This window comes from Engraulis encrasicolus, chromosome 2 (genome assembly GCF_034702125.1).
Source record: "Engraulis encrasicolus isolate BLACKSEA-1 chromosome 2, IST_EnEncr_1.0, whole genome shotgun sequence".
Taxonomy (NCBI): Eukaryota; Metazoa; Chordata; class Actinopteri; order Clupeiformes; family Engraulidae; genus Engraulis; species Engraulis encrasicolus.
Window position 1 is genome coordinate 13,682,002 of NC_085858.1, and position 26,507 is coordinate 13,708,508.

The following is a 26,507-nucleotide window of genomic DNA, read 5'->3' on the forward strand; positions in this document are numbered from 1 at the left end:
ATTGCCTTTTGTATGTCTAAGGTCATTTATAATTACAGATGGAGAAGTAGAGGGCACCTGCTCCATATCCAACCTCAGCTGTGGCTGGTGGTGACTACCCAGTAGAGTAGGTAGAGTAGTATAATAATAGCAATCCTACTGTATCTGGAGTATAAATCTGTATTGTAATTTATTGAATAGCACGACATTTGAAAAATGTAAATGACTGCATTAAAAACCCTGGGAGCCGGTAGCCATGGTTGGCACCTGCTACCTCTTTGTTTTGCCATTGTGTAGAGAGTGGACCGGTACACACTGCAGGAAAAAATGTTTCATGGAGGCGGTGTATACATGGGTTCAACATTTTTGTTTTCTACTGACTGCGCGAAACTAGTTGCGCACAACTCAACCTCTGATTGTTGGAAACCGCTGTCGGTCAAAAAATTAGCTCACGTGGTTGAATGCCAGTGTCTTGCCTGCCCCTCCTCACAACACTGTGTTGATAAACAAAAAAATCCCCATCTATAAGTAGGTGGATTCTATAGCGGCCATACACTGCAGGGAGAAATGGTAGGCTATGGCAGTGGTAAGGGGTTTGCAGACAGAGTGGAAGCTTTATAAAAAGTAGGGATGGGAATTTTTGGCAAAAACACTATTAGAAAATCAATGGCCACTATTCGAATAGGCCTAATATTTGAAAATTATTCTCCCTGGCTGTAAACAGTACCCAGGCTCCGCCCTTCTAATGACGCAACACCTTCGGCTCTTCGACATTACTCAGGTAAAGAGCTTGTTTAGGTACAATCTGAGCTCCGCCGACCTGGGGAACTCCTCCCACTTTGTCGGGAAGCAATGAACTTTGAGCATACATGTTGTATGAGTAAGTGGATTCTATATTTGTCTAGCCATGTCTTGGCTATGAGCTGACCCATCAAAATTAAAAGTGAAAGTAAAAAAAAGTAACTTATCCAAGTAACCAGTAGACCTGTGCTTGCCTTACGATCAGCTAATTCTGCACTGACTGGATCAAGTTTGTGTTGGGTCTTTGTTGGGTTTTTAGTGTTTTTCAGTAACAACACAGTCTATTTAGGTACAATGGAGTAAGTGGTGTAACAGCTATTTTGACACCTCTGGCTGTGAGTCCTGCCAAAGTCAATACCTGTTCTAAATTCTAGTACATAGATTCTAGTTCTGGAACCTGTAGATTCTACCAGAGTCATCTATTAAGAGAGTTACGTCACTCCCATAGACCTCAATGGTCCAATCTTTCCACAACAACGGCGGCTCTCGTGCAGCCTCACAGAGTGTTACATGTGAATCGCCATTGACCATAGTTCCAATAGAAGTAGTTACTTAGTTCCAGGAGGTGACCGTAGAACGCAGAAAATGTGGTAAAGGTAAATGTAATTCGTTTGTACTTAACCCTCCTGTTATCCTTGGGGTCTATTTGACCCCTTTCAATGTTTAACACCTGAAAAATACATGAAGTACATATTTCTTCTGCCTCATCTTTGATGACTTTTCCTAAATAGATGGGATGAATGTGAAAAACGTGAAATTTCTGCAAAAATGTTTTCCCTAAGTGCTGTACACATTTAGGTTACATCCGTGTTCCTTGGGGTCAATTTGACCCCAATTGTTTCAAGTGTATAAAACATAAATGGAACATTCATATTTTGCAAATAAATGTTAAAATCTGTTTAGATAATGTGAAATACATGAAAATAAGCTATTCAGCCATGTTTCTTCTGAACATTTTGCTTTTGTTTGGGCCCTGATAACTAAAAATGCTTATGATATGGGGGAGGCCTAAAAGTAATTCACGGCAACATTTTGGACATTGGTGGCTAATACAGCATTGACATTTTGACAAAATACACCAACTGAACCTTGTTGTACCCAAAGCACCATCATGGCACCCACCACAGCAACACCCCCCCCCCATTCCTGTACCTTGGGAGCTACTTTTGCACCCTCCCACTACACACAAACACTAGTATAAGAAGGGTCACATATAGTCAGCATTGCTGTGCATGCTGTTCTGTGCCCAGCATACATAATTATAAGTGATGGTATATTTGAAGAGAAGCTTTATGACTGTGATCCAAATATTGAAATGGACGGTTCTGATGGTGACAAGCCATTGTACTTATTTAGATGGAGACGATCTCAAGGTTGTTTGCTATGTTGAGAGATATAATGGTGCTATTCTTCTCCTCATTTCAGTATTGTGTTCCAAATTGACATCTTTGTCTGCAGCCTTGGTTATAAACTGGTGCTACCTGTCATAGAGAAGGCAGGAACAGCAACAGCTGTAACTTTTGTGAAGGACATACACATTGACATCCATACCACAAGTTCTCCAGTGGGCATACATATTGAATAGAAGTAAACATACAAGTTGCTAGCCCTGTTCCTTCAAACATTACCCCACAACCATGACCATGTAATATGTCTACAAGGAGCACATGCAAAACTTTTTTCCTTATGTGCACACTAATTCAAGCGTAGACACAATGTAGAAAACAATGATTTTCTATGTTGTTCCCGAAACTCTTGGTTGGCAATGTATCCATTTTCTTACCTAACTGTTATACTTGTGCTATAAATACACATTCAAACATTCAAAAAAATGAATGTTGGACTTAAAAAACCTTCTGAATGTTTGGAAATATGTCTATTTCTTTTAGGGTCAAATTGACCGATATGGTAATAGATAGATAATATCCTTGATAATCAAATTTGTTTTTTTCTTTTCAAATGTTATAAGTTATAGAAATTCATATTTAGGGAGTATATGGAGCCAATAAAATTAAAATAATATTTGTCCATCTGTTTTTATACCAATTAATGACATTTTATTGGTATTTTTTGGTGTATAGGCTTTGTGTGGGGGTGCTAGGATATATTGAAAGGACTTTTTATGTCACCAACAGAGCAATAATACATATCTGAGACATAAACATGTGCCAAAGTGTTGTTTCATACTGATTTTGTAGACATTTAAGTGGTTGGGGTCAAATTGACCCCAAGGATCACGGATGTTCCAAAATTTGAGGGTAACAGGAGGGTTAATCTTTGTTTGGTATGTAATGGTTCTGTGTTAGTCTGCAGCAAACAGAAAGTTCCTGGTTAGAAATATTTTAATCTATGTGAATCACATCACCAACCAACTTCCTGGTTCCCGGTTGTCACAACTCTTATTAGACGGCTCTGGATTCTACCACTTTTTGTATTCTCTCTGGTCCTGCTGGGAAAGCCTTCGTGGAGGCGGCCATGCTTGGCCTAGGACTCTTCTCTTCTCTTTGTTTTACCATTGGGTCAATACATGTTGTATAAGTGGGTTCTATAGCCGCCATAAAGCCCTTACGGCCCACGGCAGATGGCCGTGATTGTCTCTTGCTGGAAGTGAATTGCATAACGGCCATAAGCGCTTATTATACTCATTAACCTCTACACTTGTCTGACCCGCGCTGAGCACAGGTCCTCCACTTAACAGTAATCGCTGTGTGTGTGTGTGTGTGTGTGTGTGTGTGTGTGTGTGTGTGTGTGTGTGTGTGTGTGTGTGAAGGAGAGAGAGAGAGAGAGAGAGAGAGAGAGAGAGAGAGAGAGAGAGAGAGAGAGAGAGAGAGAGAAGATGGGGAAGAAGAGAAGGAATGAGTGGGTGGATGTGATAATAGTTTGCTGCTCGATGAGTCTTATCTCTATGAGCCTCACTGTGTGTGTGTGTGTGTGTGTGTGTGTGTGTGTGTGTGTGTGTGTGTGTGTGTGTGTGTGTGTGTGTGTGTGTGTGTGTGTGTGTGTGTGTGTGTGTGTGTGTGTGTGTGTGTGTGTGTGTGTGTGTTTGTTTGCCCCGCCTGCTTGGACTACAGACCCACATCCAGAGTTGTTTCCTGACTGTTCCTCTCAGTCTGTTTGCACTGGCCTTATTGCCACTGCAGCGGAGGCAGACACACAGCAGAAACCCCACTCCTGTCGCTGACACAGAATCCAGCATGGACGTCTTCTTGACACAGCAAGTGAGTGCAATAACTGCCTGCAAGTCCGTCAAACATGGTCAATTTCACCGTGTAAATTCCATGCTTAGAGAAAGAAGTACGTACTTGGGAGCAACTAAAAGGGTCAGATTCAACTCTCACGTTTTTCAATTAACACTGAAAACATTTACACTTGAACAACACGATTCCTATTATGACCGCCTGCCCACCCAGTACACCCTGCCTTCCAAGCACATAATCACAACACCCCCCTCCCTGCAGCACCTCTCTCACCACCATCCCCCCTCTCGCAACCTCTTCTGAAACCAGGACACAAACATCTCTTCACCTGCCGCCAAAGCCAATGGGAACAACATGTGGTGTAAGAGATATGCGCGCGGACAAATGGGGGTGCCAGAAAAAGAACATCCGCTAATTACATGTCACGTTCCTCACGCTGGACTACACCACACAGGATTGAACAGGGAGTCCTTCTAACCACCTTCTCTGTGTGTGTGTGTGTGTGTGTGTGTGTGTGTGTGTGTGTGTGTGTGTGTGTGTGTGTGTGTGTGTGTGTGTGTGTGTGTGTGTGTGTGTGTGTGTGTGTGTGTGTGTGTGTGTTTTGTGTGTAGCATCCATGATGAAAGCACAGGTGTTTGTGTTTACCAAATCCAAGCTCGTCGTAATGGCTTGGGTTCCATTTAGCCTTTCATTGCTACCCTCCATTTCCCTTCTATTTAATTTCATGATTTTATGGCTATCGTTAAATAAGGTAGCTGGTGATGCCGACACCACTATTTCTCAAACACAGCTCTGTCACCAAAGTCCAGCTGCGAGTCTTTGCTGCCTGCCTGTCTGCCTTTGCCCGTCGTGAAAGGACAGAAGGACAAATGCTGGAGCTACAGAGAGGCGGCTCAAAAGATTGGCGGCCCTCTTCCTGATCCCCAAACAATATACCGTACATAAGCCACATGAAGGCGGTGGACTGATGGACTCCTTGATGGCAGTTCCAGACACCAGACAGCTCCTACTATTCTGCAGAGGCTCACGTCAGGTTTGGAGAGACTGCTGAGAACACCTTTCATCTCATCAAAGCCCCATGGAGCTTCAATCATCTCGCAGGACTGGCTTTCAAGGTTCAAGGTTCAAGAGTTTATTTGCCATGTCAACAAAGTTGATAGGATTTTTTTTTTGTAGCATATCCCCCCAACATCAAATCAAATCAAATACAAACAATGGACAGGACACACAGCTGCAAAGCACATACAATAAATATAACTATCGGTTGACGCCGCAAACAGTAAACAGAAAGGGTCCCAGCAGACATTAGACAGCAGTTAAATTACAGATTATGCTGCGCTAATAAAGTGCATTAAGGGTAAAGTGCATAGAGAGTGGGAAATTATGGCAGGTTAAGATGTCTGATAGTGGGTATGTGCTGTTTCTAACTCTGGATGTGGATGCTGTGATGCTTCTATCTCTCTTGCCTGATGGGAGGAGGTTAATTAGATGATGTGCTGGATGTGAGGGATCGGCTATGATTTTCCTTGCCTTACACCCATCCCTCATGACCTATATTCCCTACTACCAGCAGAGGGATAACAGTGAGAGGTCTTCTACGTCTGCAGTCACTTACTGTATAGCATCGCACAAAAGTAATATGCCCTAAAAGTTCCTTGAATTGTCAATCCATCACAGACTTCTTTAAGTGAAAGTGAAAGCCCATTGGGAATCTCCAACTTCCATTGTAATTGTGACACACACAGCACTCCACAGCACACAATTGAACACTGCACACAAAGAAATTGCATTTATGCCTCACCCGTGCAAGGGGGAAGCCCTCAATGGCGCCCCCAGGGAGCAATGCGGCGGGACGGTACCATGATCAGGGTACGTCAGTCATGGAGGAGAATGGGGGAGAGCCCGAACCGGCAACCTTTGGGCTAAAGTCTGACACCCTAACCGCTTACCCATGACTTACTTACCTATTCTGCCAACCACATCAGGTTTGAAAAGACTGCTGAGAACACCTTTCATCTCTTCAAAGCCCTGTAGAGCTTCAATCATCTCGCAAGGACTGGCTTTCATCCACGCATCCCTCATGACCTATATTCCCAACTACCAGCAGAGGGGAAAACAGTGGGAGGTCTTCTTCCTAGGCAGTCACTTACTGTATAGCATCATGCAAAAGTAATATGCCCTGAAACTGAAAGTTTCTCTGCGGCCGAACTCTGTAGATGACGAGTTGTGTGGCATTGTAAAGTGGAGTTGGGCTCACGCCTTCCAACTCTCAATCAATCAGAGCAATCAAGCTCAGAGAGTCCAGTTCATGCTCAGCCTCACTCTCAACGATCATGAAATCCTGATAAGTTGTCATTTCCCATACACAGAATAAATGGCCATGCAAAATTATACTAATCAACCCCACTGAAATGGACCACTTATAATCATGCTATCAGTTCAATGTGGAGTTTATGATGATATATATACTGTATATATGAGGAATACTTCACTGTGGAGTGAATGGCTAACCATTTCAATTAAAGTTTCATTGGGATTAATTAACTTGTAAAATAAAGGCGAAGAAACGTGCACACTAAACATGCACGTCGAGGCAGTTTTGTTAAGTGTGTTGCTTAGCAAGGCAATTTAAACGGTAGTCTAAAAGTTTACAAATTGCAGCGTTTTCAAACAGGTGGGTAGCCTAAGTGCCATGGCCTGAAAGACACAATGTTCCAGACAGGAGATGTGGAAAAACACTAACATCACCACTTCTCTACTCTGTAATTGCAAAAAAGGGTGTATAACAGAGATGTACAAAATGGCACGCCACACAGACAGACAGCAATTACTCTCATACGAACATCCCAATCAAGGCAGCGCATGAACAAAAGCAGCCAGCCTGCTCTGTACTGGCCATGTGTCCACATAGACGAGCCTGTTACACAAATGGGCTTTGGTTATCATGGCAACCTGTGCCATCGTGCAAGCCAGAGAAAATGTACAAGACAGAATGATGACTGACTGAGACAGAGAGAAAATGAATGTGGGAGATTGAAACAAGAGGGGGTTAAGAAGGGTTTGAGATTATTGGGAAGAAAAAGGAAAAAAAGAGTAAATGGAAGAAGGAAACAGAGGAACGAGTGGATGAGAAAGAAAATGTTAGAGAAAGAGAGCAAATGAGAGAGAGAGAGAGAGAGAGAGAGAGAGAGAGAGAGAGAGAGAGAGAGAGAGAGAGAGAGAGAGAGAGAGAGAGAGAGAGAGAGAGGACAAGAGAACAAGTGTCTGACTAATGCTCGGCACCCACTTCATATCAAAGGTGGAAGCCCAGGGCAGCTGGGGATGCAGGTGGGTACACCCCCCCCCTCCAGAGACTCTTAGGCATCTAGAGGCCAAAACCATTAGCACTCGACAGAAACATGCTACTGATGGGAGGTTCATCATTTCATGACGGTCTATCAGATTATAGAGTCAATTTTACAGGGGAAAAAAGGTCAAAGTGGTTGAGTGGTTGGTTGGGAGGAAAGCAATCCAGAGACGGGCAAATGAAAACGAGTTATGTGAGCAAGAGGGAGAAGACGAGGGAAAAAGAGAATCACAAAAAACACAAACACAAGAGATGAATTGGACAAGACAGCAAAGACCTGAACTTGATTCCACACATTTAATGCATGTCATACAATGGCTCATTTCCATTTTATATGACCTAATTTTCCATCTCTTACTGCAATATTGACAACGTGCAAATACAAGTCTAATAAGAGACTGAGCATGGGTGAAACAGAAAGGCAAACAGGGTGTGGTGTGCGTGTGCATGTGCGTGTGTGTGTGTGCGCATGGGAGAGAGAGAGAGAGAGAGAGAGAGAGAGAGAGAGAGAGAGAGAGAGAGAGAGAGAGAGAGAGAGAGAAACAGAGGCACAGACACAGACACAGACACAGACAGACAAATAGATAGAAAAGAGGGTGAGAGAGATAGACTGAGAGGACAGAGAGAGAGGGGCGATTGAATTCGACCATGGTAGCATGCAGGCGCACAATAGATAAGCCGGGAGTTATTAGTCTGTCGTCTGAGATGCCGGCTCCTCTGATAAGAGAGCCCCCTGCCCCTGCTCAACTCTGCGAGTACCGGAGCTGCTGCTCACCGCACCAAACCTCCCCCACCACCACACCACCACAATGCACACAGAGCAACGGTGCCTGATCTAGCTGCATGATTGAACTTCACACCGATAATGGCCAACTCTACGTACCCTGCTGCAATACTGTTCCCAGAACTGTTTAATCAACAGGTCGATAAGCAGGAGGCCTGGAGATGGGAACAAGAATTGGATAAAATGCTTTACACCGTCCCCATCTCGTTACACATACAGTATACAGTATTTATGAAAATGCACACCTACAAATACTACCCTTTCTGTAGGTGTGTATGATTGAGGTGACCCCAGTGCTGTATGGATGCTGTGCTGGAGCTTTGAAGTTTGGTTAGTGGGTAAAATATGGCTTATTTCTCTCTCCCTCTCTCTCTCTCTCTCTCTCTCTCTCTCTCTCACACACACACACACACACACATACACACACAATCAGTCAGTCGCACGCACACATACACACACTTCCATCACAGATTCTTTTCCCTGCACCCTTTCAAAATAAAGAAGACCCTTGAAATACTGAATGATAAATATAAATATAAAATTGATATGACAAGGTGTTGCTACAATGTCTACTTAAAATTCACAACACCATAGGATAGCACCAATGGATTCATTTCTCAACGATTCATGAAAAGACCTTAACCTCGTTTCTACGGCAACTAAAGGGAGTGATGCTCTGAATAACAAACATGTGCTTTCAACTTGCATTGCCAGAGAAGGAGCTGAAAGTAGGCAATGATTATGCCAACAGCAAAACCATTTGCTCTGATTAAATAGGGTTTTAAAGCCATTTAAAATTCTTCTGTTGGAAACAATATCATTGTAAGCTATTGAAAAATAACTCTAGATTCAGGAAACCGTAGGCAGCAAGGAGGCTAAAAATAAATCTAGGCTATTATTTAATCTATTCTCATTATTCACCCCCAGAGAAACCCCTTACAAGGTCACCAAACCCTTCAAAACCATCCCAGGCTCCTTACAAGTGCAGAGTCTTCAAGTCTGGCATGCTCTGAGGTGAATTCTCTAGCACAGCCTCCTTATTTGCCTACTCTACTCTCTACTCTCCCTCATCTGCATGCCGCTCAGCGATTGGATGCCAGGAATACAATAAGACCGGCTCGCTCCTCATGGATTGGCCAGAGGCAAAACCGGGCGGCGAGCTAGAGTGATTGAAAAAATCCATAAATAAGGCACGCAGGCACAGGCAGAGACACATCTGCACCTGCCAGCCATTGACACCATCCTACTACTACTACTACTACAGCTCTCAGCTCTGTAGCCAGCCGTGTTCCAGCAGTAGTGCTTCTACTTCTAGATTCTCCTCCTGTGATTTTTTTGTTTTGCTACGTTAGGCTACTGAAGATACTCCACAGGTCCTGTTAAGTGAACAACTCAACAAGTTATTTCACCCTCATTTATAGAAATACAAAAGGGTTGAAACTTGTGGAAGTAAGAGGCATCATAGAGAGCAAAAAAGAGAGAGAGAGAGAGAGAGCACGTCAATCCAAGTGACTGTTGACAGAAGACAGGAAAGCACAGGTGAGCAAGAGAGAAGCAAGAAGCAGCATGTCACTGGAAGTAAAGGAGAAGACGGAGGTGCGCCTGGTGTTCCTGGGCGCCGCCGGCGTGGGCAAGACGGCGCTCATCCGCCGCTTCCTGGAGGACTCCTTCGAGCCCAAGCACCGGCGCACGGTGGAGGAGCTACACAGCAAGGAGTACGAGCTGCCCGGCGGCCTGAAGGTCACCGTGCACATCCTGGACACCAGCGGCAGCTACCCCTTCCCGGCCATGCGCAAGCTCAGCATCCAGACGGGCGACGCCTTCGCGCTGGTCTACGCCGTGGACGACGCCGACTCCCTGGAGACGGTCAAGAGCCTGCGCCAGGAGATCCTGGAGGTCAAGCAGGACAAGTGCACGCCCATCGTGGTGGTGGGCAACAAGTCGGACTGCGGCCAGGACGCGCGCAAGGTGTCGGGCGACGAGGTGCTGCCCACCGTGGAGCTGGACTGGAACAGCAGCTTCGTGGAGGCCTCGGCCAAGGAGAACGACAACGTGCTGGAGGTGTTCCGGGAGCTGCTGCAGCAGACCAGCCTGCCCAGCCGCCTCAGCCCCGCGCTGCGCCGCCGCCGCGAGACCTTCCCCAAGGACAACGGCGCCCGGCCGCCCATGAACAAGACCAACAGCTGCACCGTCTCCTAACCGTCTCGCAGAGCAGCACAGAAGACGTGACGTCACGCACAGCTGAAAGACCTGTTTTGATGATGAAGAAGGATGTGTCCTGTGTGTCTGTGAGTGCACTCAGGGACATCAGCTGATTGGCACACTGACTCTCAACATGCACAGTGACACAAATGCCATGACGTATTCATGAGTGAACTGTGCGGCACAGACAGACACATCGTCAAGAGACACATCGTCACAAACTTTTGTTTGTTTGTTTTGAAGCTGAAGCTCGTTGTGACTCTGATACTGTTGCCCGAGCTATTGTGTGCCCAAGCAGCAGCCAGAGAGAAGAAAAAAGGCACAGACGGGGAAAGAAGGAAACCCAGTAAGGCACAAGGAAGGAGATTGGACACTGGCTGCACCACTTATGTCAAAATGTGACATATGTGAGAATAGGGATTGTGATGGTGCAGAAGAATGTAAAAACAAATGTTGTGTTGTGACAGATTCTCAAAGGGTGCCCAAACCTGTTCAACCGTTGTTTGTCTGTGTGTATGTGTGTGTATAAGGGACAAAGCTAAACATATGATCAATTTAAAGCTGCCTCATAGAATTGGCTCTGTGCATTGGTTAAAAATAGATGCTTTTACTTATGTAACAATACCTACAATGTATTTGAGAAACACTATAATGTAATGACTGTTCTTTTTTTTATTATACTGTGTATATAGGAGAGAGGAGTTTCTTGTATCTTAATGCACTGTTATGGTACCTAACAAGCCACTGCCATTTAGTAGCAGTGTATTGTCCATTGCAGCTGTCAACTTGCACACTCATTTGGTGAAATCATCTATGCTTTTTTGTACTACACTGTGAAACCTGGTGCAATGTTGTTTTTGTTGTTTTCAGAGGATTGTTGACTGAGAAGCAAATGGGAATAAAATCATGAACAAGAAAACAGGTGTTTGTATTACGTAATACATTACACTACAACGCATTGCATTTGACAGGTTGAGTTATCCAACTCAATGAATAGATGCAGATAATATTTTGCATTTTGGGGACATGACCATTATGTGGGATTTGTTGAAGTGTGCAGTCTTTGAATATTTCATAGATGTCAAATTATTCTGAGACAGAAGGTACAGTACAGGACCACAGAATCCACTCATCTACTTTCTCATTGGCCATTTAGGAAGTCATATACAGTCATGAGGTAATCTGTCAACACATTAATGAGATAAGCTTTGATGCATCATGGTGTATTTTGTGTGGAGCGCCTGCACCCCATTATAACACACCTCAAAACTACTTCAAAACTACACAGCAGCAAAAGAAGTCTATAGCCGAGAGTTCAGTGGTGCTAACTTCAAGGGTCAATGCACAATGAACAAGTAGACATTTAAAAAGAGATGTATATTAACTGCAGTGTTATTATGTGGCCAACAAGGGATTTAAAATTAATTCCTCAGAATTCTGTTCGGATGCCTTTGGCAAACCATGCACTGCAAATTGCTCCCCCGCTGGTACACATGTACTACATTTACACATTTTGCCCCAAATTATGCTGTGGAAATGCAAATATCCCTATTCACTATAAATGCAAAACAGTGCCATTGCATTAGAGTTTGTGAAAGTGACTGAAATATCTAATAGGCTATCAGAGAAAAACAGATTTTGCCTAAATAATTCATAGGCACACTACAAATAAGGCTAGATACGGCAGCTTATTTGAATTGTGGTTCCAAAGGCAAATATATTTTATATATGATAGATGACACTGATAATCATATTTGTATGTCTTTGCGTTCAATAGGTTCATTTTGTTTTTATGTCCTTTGGTCTATAAAACATCTGAGTGTCTTGAAAAGCGCTATACAAAACCCATGTATTATTACTATTATTATTATTGTACTTGATATTACAGGTTGTAGGTCCACTCCACAATAAAATTCATAAACTGACTGCATCTGCTGAACATAAGTATATGAGTATATGAAACCAATCAAATAGAAACTTACAACACAAACATCAATTTGCAGGTGCAACTGGTCTGAAAAGTATAGCTATAGAGTTTTTGTATAGATATTTACTTCTAATGCAAACACAGACACACAGCTCAGTGGCTTTGGCACACCTTACATCACACTGCCACCTGGTGTCTCAGTCCAAATCTGACGCCTCCCACACAGACCACTTGCCGTGGCCACTGGCTGTGAATATATCTTGAGAATCTCCATTCTCTTACATGAATAATTCATTCAGCTCTGCACGCCTACTGGCTTCCCAGTAATTCCCACATCACGGAAAGAAAGCACAGAGAAAAACAAAACGGCCTTCATTACACATTCAACAAATCAGTGTGAATTTCACATCTGCCCTCCACATGCAGGTGGCAATCACAGACACTTAAGATGTCAAATGCAGTCAGTGGGTATGCTGATCATTCTCATCATTGCCTTGGCAACACCATCTATTTTCTACATCTACTATTTCTGTGGACAAAAAAGTCTATCCATCAACACTACCTGTACCTTGCAGGGCTGGGAACAATACACTGCTTTGATTTACAGCTTTCACACAACATATTTTATATTTATATGTGTGTTGAGGGTTATCGTGCGCGCACACACACACCATTTCCCCTTTCTGGCCCTGTGTAAAGACAAGGTACATTGTTCCCGAGTGCACGAAGGGGAAGTGACTTCGGAACAGGAGCCCTCTGGTTCCTCTTTAGGCATTAAAAAGCACACAGATGTCTAGCACTGTTGGAGACTTCAGTACTTCATGCCCACGTGCCGCTCAGTGTACAAAAACTGACAAAGTCGTCTCTCTGAAACTTCCACTCAAGGAAGCATGAGCACAAACGTGAGTATTGACTTGTGAACTTCTAAGTTTAGCGGATAACGTGTTCTTACATGTGCATTAGTTTCTCTACCATCCTTCTTAGGAGTGAGTCACTGCTTCGCAAGCTTCTGCCAGTGGCTAAGATTACCACACTTAGCAGTGACAGAAGCCTCTCCCTCTCCTCTGTGAATGGAGGTAGACTAATGGATCATGCTGCTGCCGTCTGAAATATTAAGGAGCATCACAAACAGAGAAATTGGTCTTTGCCTCTTCACTTGGTCAAAGCTCCTCAGAGCTGGGCTCTGAAACCTGAGGAGTTTGGAACAAGTCAAGGGTCCCAGGCGACAGCTGTCAGCTAGTGAAGCATTGAGACAGTCCATCGTTAAAAGGTCACTGCAGTAAAGCCTCTCAGAAAAAAATTCTAATGCACAATAGTTTGTGATGAATGCAATTGAGTAAAACTTGCTGTGGACTTGACAGCAGAGGTAACGTGAAGAAATGAGAAGTACCTTTTGAAGCTTTCCTTACATGAAATACATTACTGGAGATGTTGTTTTATACAGGTTTATGCTTGTGTAATTGACAGTCAGCTTACTTATCCAATTATGTGTGCATGGTCTCATAATCACTGAGCTAAAATAAAGACAGAAAAGTGAAACTTCAGGCCAAGTTGCATTTATTTACAAAAATATGACTGCCTCGCAAACTGTCAAGTAATACCAGTAAAGGTATGCATGTTGATAAATGTATGGTTTGTGGAAACAGTGTGGGGTGGGGAGAGCATATATTTGCACCAGAAACTAAGGAGGAGAAAAGTGGTTGGCATAGAAACTGCCACTCTCGAGACCAAGAGACACATCTGTAGAAGGTTGCCCATGTTTGTTACTAAGCACGCCTGTCAAGAGTGACTGATGGATCTCACAACAAAGTAAGACGGGAGAAAGTTTTCGAAAAAGGCAGAACAATTAACACAGACTACATGCTACGCACAGAACAACCAGAACAGACAGTACAAGAAACATCAACAAGAACACTAATAGGCACAGGCTTCAATGACAAGCAGGAAATTACCTTGACGTTCTAGAGCATTTTTGTTCCCTTCTTCACTAATTGATTGTTGTCTTGCTTCTATAACAAGCACATGTCCCTGAGCATAAGGCTCTTAAAACATTACCAGTATCAGACGCATCAATGAGGAAAAAGTGCAAAAAAAAAAAAAAAAAAGTCAGATGCATCTTCAAGAGACCCAAGCATCTGATGAATGCTGGTGAACAGCAAGCAAACCAGCATGCATGTTGGACGATGGCCATGACAAACCACATCTACAGGGTGGGATGTCAAAGTGGAAAAAAACTAAGTGCTTGTTTGACTGTACTGTACATCAATAAAAAAAACATAAGCATAGGTTTCCATCATATGAGGCAACCTGTTACTGCCCACACCTGTGAGAGTTTAAACAGAGGGAACAGCAAGCAACATTTACTGACAGCATAGTTAGGCCAAGCCATCTGCTCTCGCTGAAACGCACTGTAATTTTCACAACCAGTACCAACACAACTAAAGATGTTTTGCACAATGTTAGCGAGTCAATTGTAATAATCCTACATTTGAGAAAAAAAACTATTCCCTTTAAATAGGTGTTCATTTATGAGACACATGGTGTCTCATAAATGTAAGACATACTGGTCGCATGCCCTTTTAAACTGCATCGCTGTATATGCCTTTTTCACAAATGCACTGCATTGTGTTTTGGGATGTTACAGTTTAGACAAAGGCTCGGGCGTGAAATAAATAGACATAAAGGTGCGCCTGGCAGTCTGGTATACATGTGTATCATAAGTACAGGGATGCAATCACAGTGTTGCCATGCCATGAATGGCAGCAGTTTGTCTCGCATGGAATCAACTCCATGTGCATGGGACAAAAAAACAAGGTGCTTAATCAATTTCAATCATCCGCACACAGAGTAAACATTGTAACTTCGGTGTGAAATGGCGGATTCGTTAAATTTAAGCTGCTGTGGCTAACCATACATGTCAAGTGCGTGTAGTTGGCATAGGTTTCGGTCACATGTTGTAATCATAAAAATGAGGTCTTACTAAAGCTCTTTATTGCATGGCTTTTCCTCGAAAGAGAGTCTCAATGAGATTGCGGAATATATATTTGTAAATCTAGACCATGTTTTTTTTTTTTTTTCAAATCTCCCCTTCATGCTCCTGCAAAACTTTCTGAAGTCACCTGTATTTAGTGGAACTCATGTTCACATTTCTATGGGTTGTACATGACTGTATGCTAATCTACACGCCGTTCTCCCTTTTCCCAATGTAAATGCATAGAAGTGTGTGGCTGTTGGTGTTTGGTATGTCACTGTAGGGGGAGAGTATACTTGGCACTTGTGCACCTGGTGGAGTAAGATTAGCTGTCTGGGCGGCTGACTGTGGGGAGTTGCTCCACCACACTCTCCCACTTCCCCTTAATGCTTGCCTAGTGTTGGTTGGCTGGCGTGGAGATTGGCTGACGTTTGGCTGTCTAGTCATCCACGGTGATGTTGCGGAACAGGTAGGCCATGGACTCTCCGTTGTGGATGCGGCGGATGGCCTCGGCCAGGATCATGCTGACGTCCACCGTCTTGATCTTGGGGCACTGCAGCTTCTGCACCTCGTGGGGAACCGTGTTGGTCACCACCACCTGGGGAAGGGGAAACACAAACGCACCACACACTTTTATGGGTGTCTTCAAGTCTTTCTGTACGTGTTGTTTCAGGTCTTATTTCTTAGGCCTTCCTGTTAGCACTTTGATCAGCTGCTTTTGTTGTTTTAAAAGTGTGTTACAAATAAACTTTGACTTGACTTGATACAGGGGACAAGTCAGTTAACGGCACAAGCACACCACACCACACAGCCAGATAGCACAGCACAAACAGACTGAAATAACAGTACACACACAACCTAAAGTAAATGGCCAGACAAAAGATGCTTTAAATTATTTTTTTTTCTTTTTATTCATTCATTCAATGGCAATGACGTTTCGACCTCTCGGTCTTCCTCAGATTTTTTGATTATTTTCAAAAAATACGTAATCTTTTTGTTCAGCATCAGGGATTGTGCACAAGTAACTCTCTAAAGACAAAAGAGGCTAACATGAAAGTGGACACAGATAGAAACAAGTCTGTCTGTCTGAAGACAACACTGTTAATGATTTTTCTGTTCTTTATTAGTATTACTTCACAGTTTTTGCTAATTGTGTGTGTGTGCATGTGTGTGTGTGTGTAAATGCTGATCGTTGTTATCCAATGTTGTCAGGCCTCAATAAATACATCTACTAAATACCTGGACCCAACAAAAAACTGAGACACGAGCGATGTTTCTGTGAGCATTAAACATAAGAAATGTGTCTAACTGGTAAGCAGGTGTTTGATACTTAAAGCCCTGCAGCAACAGTCAAGTAACCATAATGACTGCCATGTTACACACACACACAGGATCGCTCTTAGATGCAACTGGACTTTGAGACTCTGTGCATTCAACCGTAGTCCAATTTCCTGCCTTCCAGCAGGTTATGGAGCACACAGCACAGCACAGCACAGCACAGCACAGCGCAGCGCAGCGCAGCACAGCGCAGCGCAGCGCAGGGCAGCACAGCACAGCGCAGCACAACGCAGCGCAGCGCAGCACAGCACAGCACAGCGAGTGGCATCTGGCCTCACCTCGTCGATGGCGGACTCCTCGATGAGGCGCGGGGCGTCTGCAGACAGCAGGCCGTGCGTGGCCATGATGTAGATCTTGTAGGCGCCGCGCTCCTTCAGGATGTCTGCAGATGCTATGTAGTCCTCCACATCATCGATGATGTCATCCTGGAGGCACAGGGGGAATGGGTCATTGGCGGTTGTAGTAGCAGAAGTCAGGTGGTGCAATACAACCACAGCTAGACTGTCAGACTGCTAGACTCAGACTGTCAATGATAGGTAGAAGAGGTATGTTTATGAATCTTTGGGGTCTATTTCATGAATCTTTGGGGTCCATCGTTGGAATATGTGAACAAGTCTGATATTTCATTTCTTGTTTGATGTTTAGGGTTTAACGTTTTTAACCTTTTTAAAATTTTAATAAAAAGAAGTTGGAAAAAATCTAATGGGCAAATGCTCATTGAAACTGGGCAGCCTATCGCCAAATTTGATCTTGTCATGAAAGTTTACAAGTAATAAACTAATATGTTCTAGTATGGTCAAAGTACAGTCATTTTTGCAGCTAAAATTAAAAATGGCGGACCATTGAGAAGATCCCCCTTTTTTAAAAGTACAATTTCCCCAGTCGTAATGAATACTTAGAATTTGATGGTGGTGGTAAGTATTCATGAAAAGGGTAACATTAGTGAATGGGTAGTATGAAATCTGGAAATAAACAACTAAAAATCTCACACAGTGTACTTTTAATGCTGTCATAAATAAGGTGGGCATGAAAAATTGCTTATTTTAGCTCAACCTCTGCACTCAACCTGGTAATTGCACTCATTTTAAGTGAGATTATACCAAAGAGTTTTACTCTCAATCCGCAGATTCAATATAAGAGCAGGGCGGGCACGACATTAGCCCTCCAACTCCAGGCTACACCATTTCTGTTGAGATGTGATGTTAAACTGCCATGTTGATGAATTTGACTGCAATTACCCCAAGGTCAGTCAGTCGCTCGATTTAACTACTCTAGAAAGGCAGTGGCAAGTGATACCAGTCCACACATGCAAAAAGCCAATTAATGAGTGTAGCAGCACATTGGTACCAAATGCAAATGAAGGCCCAACAAGGCAGCGATGCTTAAATTATGATGGACAAGAAAAACAAGATGGAATAGCAATTTCACCACCATGACATGGAGAGATACATCCTACACTCTATGCACACTTCAAGTAGACAATTCATTTTTATTTAACTTTTACGGCATGGTAACACATTCACAGTAATGCATATGATAAATAACACTCTTGTATACTTTAAATATGAGGGACCAAATAAAAAAAAGATTTAGCATTTTTTTCCCTTACCACTATGATGGCGATGCGTCCTCCCACATCTCCCACCACAGTAATGGGGGGTTTCTCCTTGGCCATCATTACTGAGGGCAGAAGACAGTGCTGTTAGCAAACCCCATGGCCCACACAGAAGATTGACACCTGATTTTTTTTATTGTTTTATTCTTTTTTTAATCAAGACAATTATCTCAATTAAATGGCTAGGCTGGGTAAGATGGGTTTCAATGCAGGCCTTTGCATTTTCCAATTTTTATTTTCATTATTATTATTTTTTTATATAAAAAAATGTCCAGTAAAAATGTCCAGTATGCAAGGGGCACACTCGAAAGCCTGTGCATGATGACTATTTCAGTGGCCATGGAAAAAAGACCATTAGAAAAACTTGCCATGCATGTGTTACGGCATGCAGCTTGCTTTTGAAGCGTGGCACGTTTTCCTCTCGTTATAAAGCTCAGGCTTGGAACATTTCCCATTTTACCCTACCTACGGTTCAAACAATTTTCATCACTCAAAAGGGAGGGCAAAAATCATCGCAGCTCTCATGCCATGCAAGAAAATCAAAATGGTTTGCCTTCTGCCCCCTCACACCAGATCAGAGAGAAGGACAAATTTCAATGCTTGCATCATCACACTAGCATCTGCTTAGCACTGAGGACTGCATAGAACTTTACTCCAAAGACCTACAAACCCACATGGAGAGTCCGATCTCGTCTTTGTAACCAAAAAACATAGACGACATAGTCAACAATAAGAGAGAGAAAAGAGGGGGGTAGGTAGGAGGAGAATGGAAGAGGGGGGGTGTATAACACAGATGTTGTGATTTTGTTGCCATGTGGCGATGGCAGGTCTGTCTCCCAGCAGTCAGCGGAGAACAAACAATCGTCGCACTCAGCAGCGGACATCAATCAATCAATCCTGCTCGGAGATCCAGAGACTGATTGGAGGGGCTCATATGCACAGGGAAGATTCAAAGAAAAACAAAATCACATGCCTCAAACACATGCCCTCCATTATAATGTTTTTTTCCCTTTCCTTTCCTTTCCTTTCCCTTTCTCTCAGGTACCTGCAGGGCCGTGACATCTCCATTTTGAGTGTGCTGCTCTTCACTCACAGCTGTCGCCATGCAACACGCCAGTCTTTTCAAGACACCCCTGTGGTAGCATAATGTTCTATGAAAAGGGTGGTGAAATGCTCAGCCAAGTCTTTAGTTCACGGGAAGGAGCTGTGGTGGTGGTGCATGTATATTGCCTGTTGCTAGGCTGCTCGCAAAGAATGAGGGAGAATAGAAAATAAATGACAAAATAAGGATTGTATGGCAGAAAACGCAATATGTGTAAAAAATCTATGCAATATGCTGTTTTCTTTGTGTGCGCACACTGGTGTACTCAGCTTTAAAAAGCACAACTTGTTCATGTTTTGTTCCCAGACCTTTTTTCAGTAAGAGGTCATGTGTTTCCAAGACCACTATGTTTGCCTTGGTTGTAAGAAACTCGTCTAGCACACTACACAGATCTGAACAGAATGATAGACAAGAGAAGGGCTTGATGGAATGATCAACAAGATGAGCCTTGGATTGGAAACACAAAAAGGAAAAAATATGCTTGGAAAAAAATAAAATAAAAACATGTACATTGATAATGTGTCGATTCCATTTCTTGAGGATCGGCAATTGTATGGATGTCAGAAAAGAAGCACTTCAGGGAGGGCTTTCAAAACAGATTCACAGCATTCTGAAGTCTGCTGATGCCTGCACCAAGCCAATTGCTATTTATTACCTCGGAGAACTCGGAAATTATGTGTGGTCACAGTAACTGAAGTGAAGTGAAGTAGCACTAGAAACCTTACCCAAATCTGGGCAATTTGTCTTATGTGTACTTTTAGGGCAGGCAGTCTCTTCAGAGCACTGGGGAAGGGGTGTTGAGAGCCCTCGTTTTGGAGGCATGCACGCATTGAAGGGGACCACGCTTGGCGCAGTCACCACCATGATTCAGAGCCAAAAAGGGAGTTAACATTCGTACTTGGGAGCTCTATGCCGGGGAACGGAGCTTGCTGTTTGCCTGCTGTTTGTTATCAACAAAATAAAACACTATGTTAAAAAACACAGACGTAATGCTGACTGAGCACAAGAACAGAGATGACAATGGCAAGACTTGGAGAACCCGCTGAAATTAGGTGCATGCTTTGTCATGCCATACACAATATCAGTTCAAGTTACAGGTGTATTGTTTTTTTTTTAAACGTCAAGTTTCCAAGAGAGATTATCCAAGTCCTGCATCACAAAAGAAAACAATACACAAACACACATGTAAGTAAATAAGACTTTGTTGGCAGCCTACTGCCTATTGACTATTATATAATCGTGTCACATCACTCACAAACAAGTGCCAAGGTTAAAGAACACTCAAGATCAGCTTGCAATGTAAACCATTGAAAGATCAACCACAAAATGCTCTTCACACTACATCTACGGTCTTCTACAGAACTCACGAGGTCGGTGCATAAACCTGCCACACCTGGTAAGGTAGGCAGCGAGGTGTACAGTAAAGTCACTCTGTTAGGATTAGAGAAATAGCTCCCGTCTGGTACAATGCTGTTAGTAGTACTGCAAGAGGAAATACATAAAACCCATTTGAAGAGCTTGCCTTCATGGGGGGAGCTGTCTGTGGCAGAGGCAGAAAAAAGACAGGATGGCAGGAGGACAGTAACTGGGGGAGGGAAGGACAGAAAGAAAAAAAAAGAGAGAGAGAGACAGCGCAAGAAGGGGCAGACAGGGGAAGAGGCAGAGCCTGTCTACTGTACCAAACAGGGCTCTAAATTAACTTTTTTGTCACCAGCCAAAATGGTTCAAAGATGCCAATCTTACTCACTAGCCAAACACACACTCACTAATGGGTCAAAGTGGCTAGCAAGTTGTTGTTTTTCTACCAGCCAAAATGAAATTTCACCAGCATTTTACTGTTTGGCTGGTGTTAATTTAGAGCCTTCCTACCAAAGAGACTGGATAATATACATTTAGAATCTCTGTTTCTACTGTAATAGTGCGTATCATTTGCTTTTGGATCTTACATTTGGATGAAGGTTTGACACTCTGTTCAGGCTTCAATGCACAGAAACTGACACGGAAAACAACAATTACTGCAAATTGAACGCACTATAAAACTAACACAAGTTAACTTAAGTAGGATCTATCAATTGGACTTGGATAAATTTCAAAGTCACCTTAATATTCATAGACCCAGACTATAACAACTATCTGACAAATATTTCAGTCCTTCAATTGTGTTTACTCCAGTAATGTGCCTCCTTCTACCTGTTACATTCTGTTCTGAAAATTACACAAACAACTAGCCTTTTCAACCAGATGAGTGCATACTTCCACAATGTAAAACACAATTCAGGAAGTCAACTTTTTGTACGACCATGTGGAACCGTGTAACACTCACAACAGCTTGTACTGTAGAGGATCGATATTACCCATCAAGGCCATTCTTCTCCGCTTTAATAAAGACATGGGCTTTGTCAAAGGATTGACAAAGAAACTGACAATACAAGCTGACTTGACTTGAGCTTGGGAATGAGTGCACCTTGGAGCTTTACCTTGAGATGCACATGTGTGAGGTAATCGTTCCATTGTACCTGCTTTGGGACTATGGGTGGAAAAATAATGATACCTGTGGCAATGTACTTACAAAGGTTAAGGGTTTCATTGCACTCTATCTAAAAAAAGAAAATGGCAATAATAGAAATCATATAATGAAGGAATTTCAAATCCACCAACATTGGTACAGACAGACATGGCTTCACAACAGTCATGATGTGACAACATACAGCTCACTGGCAGTCGCCTGAAAATGACTGAAAGGAGATAAACATGATGGCAGAGAGAGCAGGAACACAAGCAGGAGATTGAGAGAGAGAGAGAGAGAGAGAGAGAGAGAGAGAGAGAGAGAGAGAGAGAGAGAGAGAGAGAGAGAGAGAGAGAGAGAGAGAGAGAGAGACTTAAAGGGGTATGCACTATTTTGGGGCTTAATACAGTTAAAATCGTTGGCCGGGGTTTATAAAGGTGGTAAAATGTCTTATTTTTCATGTTAAGCATTGTCTTGCTTTAAGACAAGTTAAAAGAGGGAGTATGTAGCTAAGCTAGTGAAAGTCAATGGATCACTGTAGCATGTGTGATCCATTGACTCTCACTAGCTTAGATACTTACTCCCTCCTTAAAACAAGACAATGCCTAACACGAAAAATAAGACACTTTACAACCTTTATAAACCCAGGCCAACGATTATAACCGTATTCAGCCCCCAAATAGTGGCATACCCCTTGAAGTGTGAGAAAGAGAGAGAAAAAATAGATGAAATATGGGAAGAGGGAGAAGAGGCTGGCTGTGGTCTTACATGGCAGCTCGAGGCCGGGGTGTCCTGAGGTGTTGCGGACACACGGAGGCGAGTGTCGTCCGTCCGCCATGTCGGACTCTGCACACTGAGCCTCCCCGTGTATGACGGCCAAGCCGAGACGCAGCCTCTCTGCATACGACTGTGCCCTGTGGTCAAAGCAGAAAGGGCAGATTCATTGACTTGCGTTCTTTTCAACAGCATATTATTGACCTCTATGAGACCTCTCTTGAGAGACACTATTTAATTTGGTCCTCGCAGGGCAACTTTTTGTGCAGTGTTGTCAGCCACTTGGTTGTGTTACACATTTGTATCAGACAAGAATAAAATAATCATTCAAACAATCAAATATTGGGTACCCATCAAACTGTTGCCGATCGAGATTGTTTGAAAAGAATTGCCAGTGCATCACCTTCTTCACAGACTTCACATTGGAACAACTACAAATATTGGACCGATAGCATTAACATATCTGATTCAAGTTACCTCTTGGCTGCAGCTGGCGATTTTGCAACAATGATTGCGTTTCTGTAGTCTGGAATCTGCCAGGGAGGGAGAAAAAGGAAAAGTTCAAGGTAAGGTCAATGGCACAAGAAAACTCTGGCGCCATCTGCAGTCCAATTGGCTATCTACAGGAATTTAAAGCAACCAGCCCTGGGAGATCTGTCTAGCCATCAAACTGACATCACATTAGATTAAACTAGTGCTTTGTAACTGAGCCAAAATACAAAATGATAATGGTAAAAAATATTGCTTCTGTATTAAAACTAATTACACCACACTCGCAATTGAAAGGTGCCCTACTTAGCATCCACACTTGTTTTGTATATTTCCTGTGCACTCGGTTATATTTGAAGGACGCTTTGGTTAAAAAGCATCTGCCAAATGCAATGTAATTTAATGTAATGTAATAATGTGGCAAACAAAAACGAAAACTGTGAATGAAAAATGCCCACTTCTTTTTTTGTCTTTTTAATGGCCAAACTTTCAGTCTAGTAAGTTAACCTTCCTCAGCAGTTTAAGTGTGCAAAAATATTGCTTCTAAAAAAAAAGTGTATTTGACACACAATTTATTGAAATCAGTTCTCCTCGCCATTACCTCCTCCTGGATGTACTGGAGCAGGAATGGCGAGGCACGCAAGTTGTCCACAGGAAAGCTGAAGAAGCCCTGGATCTCTTTCTGGTGCAGGTCCATGGTGATGATGTGACTCAAACCTGGGTGACATAAACAAACAAGGCTTCACTTGGCTCAGCTCCAGAAAACAACAGTTATCATTCGCCTTTTTGCAATGTCAAACGAGTTCTATATTGAAGCAAAGCAGGTATGAACGACTGCCGCTTTCAGGCGGAATACCATGAAAAACGGTGGTGTGTGGGTCAATGACAATTTTTTTGTTGGGCTCAGACATCAGGTGGTACAACCACCACAGTTAATACCAAATAAATACATTAGTCATTGGTAATTAGTGTAGTGCAAAGAATATGCTTCTTCAATAACCCATTAAAAAAAAAATGTGACGTGTGGTACTAAAACGTCATTTACCTATGTATGTGCATGTCAATGCCATGGGATACAACTTACACCTGCTTCAAATGCATTGAATTGAAGGCATCATAAGAAAAATGTCCATGACAAGGACAGTAGTTCTTACAATGCAAAAGAAGCTCCAAACCAAACTAAGAAGATGGAGGAAATTATGTTATATGGACTTTTTAATATACTGTTATTCATTACTTGAGTTGTTCCATCTACCCATGTAATGTTTGGTGTTAGATTTCAAGGACTGTACTGTAAACCTACAGTAGGTACACACCTGCTTTGGCCAGCATGGATGCCAATAGTTTACACACGATGGAGCCCCTCTTCCTCATTTTGCACTGCTTGCTGTAGGGAAAGTACGGGATGACTCCAATGATGTTCTTCGCACAGGAGGTCTTGAGAGCATATGCCATGACCAGGAGCTCCATAATGGCTGTGTTGACATCTCTGAGAGATTGGGGGGAAATAAAACAAGTAAGTCAACAGAGTACCAGGTGTACCAGGTTCATTTAACCTGGAGGTAGTGGTAAAATCACCCAATTAAAGAGCCTGTGGTCTACATTTTCCTAACTAATTGGCGCATACAGGGGGTTCTATTTAAGCAATATGACCCGAGTGGGAGGGATGATGTTGACGGATATCATCCCTGGTGTGGTTCGGCCATAGGCACGAAGCCGAAGGCTATTGTATAATAGCTGGTTTATAACTCTCTGTAGGTCAGATTTATCGCATAGCCATTTTCTTGGAATACCCCCAAGGCAGCTCCAGCAGGCAGCAAAACAGTGCTTGCCAAATGGAGTGTTAGCGAGAAGCCCTAAAAATATCCTTTTTACGGCCCCAAGTTCAGGTCTGGGTCATGTTCCTGTGCATGTGCATGTTCAGTTCAGTTCAGTTACAGTGAACTTCAAGCCATGGCTGCTGTGACTGCAGTCTGTCTGTCGTCTTACCTGGGAATGGTCTGGATGATGAAGATAGTTTGTCCTCGAACCGACTCCTTCACGTCAACCCGAGTCTCTGTAAAGGCAGCACAAAATTGTAGTAGTTGCTTTGTATAAGTCGGCGTGATGCACAGATTTAACACATGTGCTGCATATAGCTCTATTGACGTTTGGATTTTAAACTCACCTCTGTTAGATTCCTGGTAAACAACTGATTTCCCCAACTCAACCCCAAGTCGCCTGAAAGTAAACAAACAAAGCATACATTATTGACCCCGACGAACTATGATGACACATTCACACTTAATCTTTCACAACAGAATTCTGGTAGGTATTATCCTTCTAGCACATGGCAGCAGCTAGAACTGGTAAACAAACATGACGCGATGCGTGAGACAGGTGAAAGATAGCCCCATCCAACACAAACGAACACCAAAATCCTTCATGTCATTCCACACAGCTGTCATTTAAAGCGGGATTGCTCGCTATGTTACACAATGTAAGAGTTATTTGGCTATGAATCTAGTACTACATATCCTGCGGGTTGCTTGAAACGTTACGACGAATACACAAACACATAGAGCTCTATACCGGTAACTTACTCTGTAATTTTCTTGGCTAACTCCGTACATGCTGCAGTGGAGTTAGCAGAGAAGACACGGTAGCCAGTTTTCGGGACGTTCATACTTGACTGGGCATGGGGATTTCAAATACGAGTTTGTCCTCCACAGGAAATGCCTCGGTGATTAATTGAGTCCTTCTATCCAAGTAGATGGCTAGATACAACCGACCTGCTTAATACAATTAGATAGCTGACCTACTGTTGAAATTATGTTCGCTAGCTTGCTAGCAAAGGGGAAACAGCTTGATGCCAGTATACATGAATGGAATTACACAATTTTACCTCAGGTATGACGCTAACTAACATTGAGTTTTAATTAATTATTTGCCGTAACTTATTACATATACAGTGAAATACAAAAGCGATACGTGAAGTCCGTCACACAACAATTGTAGCCTCAAGTCAGTCCGCAGTATCCAGCCCTGTTGCTACACCGACTGTACAACACCGCTAGAGATCTCTGCTTGCACACTGCACCGTCGTGACTAGAAGCACGCGCAGCATTCTGGATGCGCTCAAGCCTCGAGGTCGAGAGAGGGTTAGTTAGTTGTTATATACCTACATTTTGAACGCAATATTTCCCTTTCATATATATATATATATATATATACATACTGATTTTTTAATGTATGGTAGAAGTAGCTGTCATCATATAATAATATAATAATGATGGCCAAGGCAGATGTCACTGATATGGTAGGAGCGTGTGCATTTAATTTAGTTTACCCATATGTGCAACAATTTGACGGAACATATACGCTGCATTACAATAACCTTATGACAAAAGTTTTGTCTTTGTTTTTTTCTTTTTCAAAACACCTGCTCCAGCTCCTCGTTGTATCTGTGGTATTTACGTCATTTCCTTTAATTGAAA

At 42.8% G+C, this 26,507-nt stretch overlaps 2 protein-coding genes across 3 annotated transcripts; one reads left to right on the plus strand and one right to left on the minus strand.

The window, feature by feature from the left end:
• The first annotated feature begins 9,339 nt into the window (after positions 1-9,339).
• rasd4 (rasd family member 4) lies at positions 9,340-11,247 on the plus strand. Its single transcript, XM_063213369.1, has one exon. It carries the CDS (start codon positions 9,674-9,676, stop codon positions 10,304-10,306), a length of 633 nt encoding a protein of 210 aa, XP_063069439.1. The 5' UTR covers positions 9,340-9,673; the 3' UTR covers positions 10,307-11,247.
• Positions 11,248-13,776: 2,529 nt separating this feature from the next.
• prpsap1 (phosphoribosyl pyrophosphate synthetase-associated protein 1) lies at positions 13,777-26,141 on the minus strand. Of its 2 annotated transcripts, XM_063222601.1 has the most exons (11): positions 25,614-26,141; positions 25,199-25,251; positions 25,021-25,087; positions 24,348-24,520; positions 23,633-23,748; positions 23,020-23,075; positions 22,537-22,682; positions 20,785-20,802; positions 18,155-18,225; positions 16,824-16,970; positions 13,777-15,805 (listed from the first exon to the last, which is right to left on the minus strand). In XM_063222601.1, the coding sequence occupies exons 1-11, from the start codon at positions 25,694-25,696 to the stop codon at positions 15,647-15,649; spliced, it is 1,089 nt and encodes a 362-aa protein (XP_063078671.1). In that variant the 5' UTR covers positions 25,697-26,141; the 3' UTR covers positions 13,777-15,646. The 2 variants fall into 2 exon arrangements, with proteins under 2 accessions (XP_063078671.1, XP_063078679.1); XM_063222609.1 differs by lacking the exon at positions 20,785-20,802 and having other exon boundaries at positions 25,614-26,140.
• Between the last annotated feature and the right edge of the window lie 366 nt (positions 26,142-26,507).

What these genes read in the sequence shown, in the direction of transcription:
- rasd4 (XM_063213369.1), top strand. Translation starts at nt 9,674, where the DNA reads ATGTCACTGGAAGTAAAGGAGAAGACGGAGGTGCGCCTGGTGTTCCTG.
- prpsap1 (XM_063222601.1), bottom strand. Translation starts at nt 25,696, where the DNA reads ATGAACGTCCCGAAAACTGGCTACCGTGTCTTCTCTGCTAACTCCACT. An exon ending in ATCCATGCTGGCCAAAGCAG is followed by an intron (nt 23,749 to 24,347) that starts GTGTGTACCTAC and finishes TATGTCACCCAG; the next exon opens with GTTTGAGTCACATCATCACC. An exon ending in GACGCATCGCCATCATAGTG is followed by an intron (nt 16,971 to 18,154) that starts GTAAGGGAAAAA and finishes CTGTGCCTCCAG; the next exon opens with GATGACATCATCGATGATGT.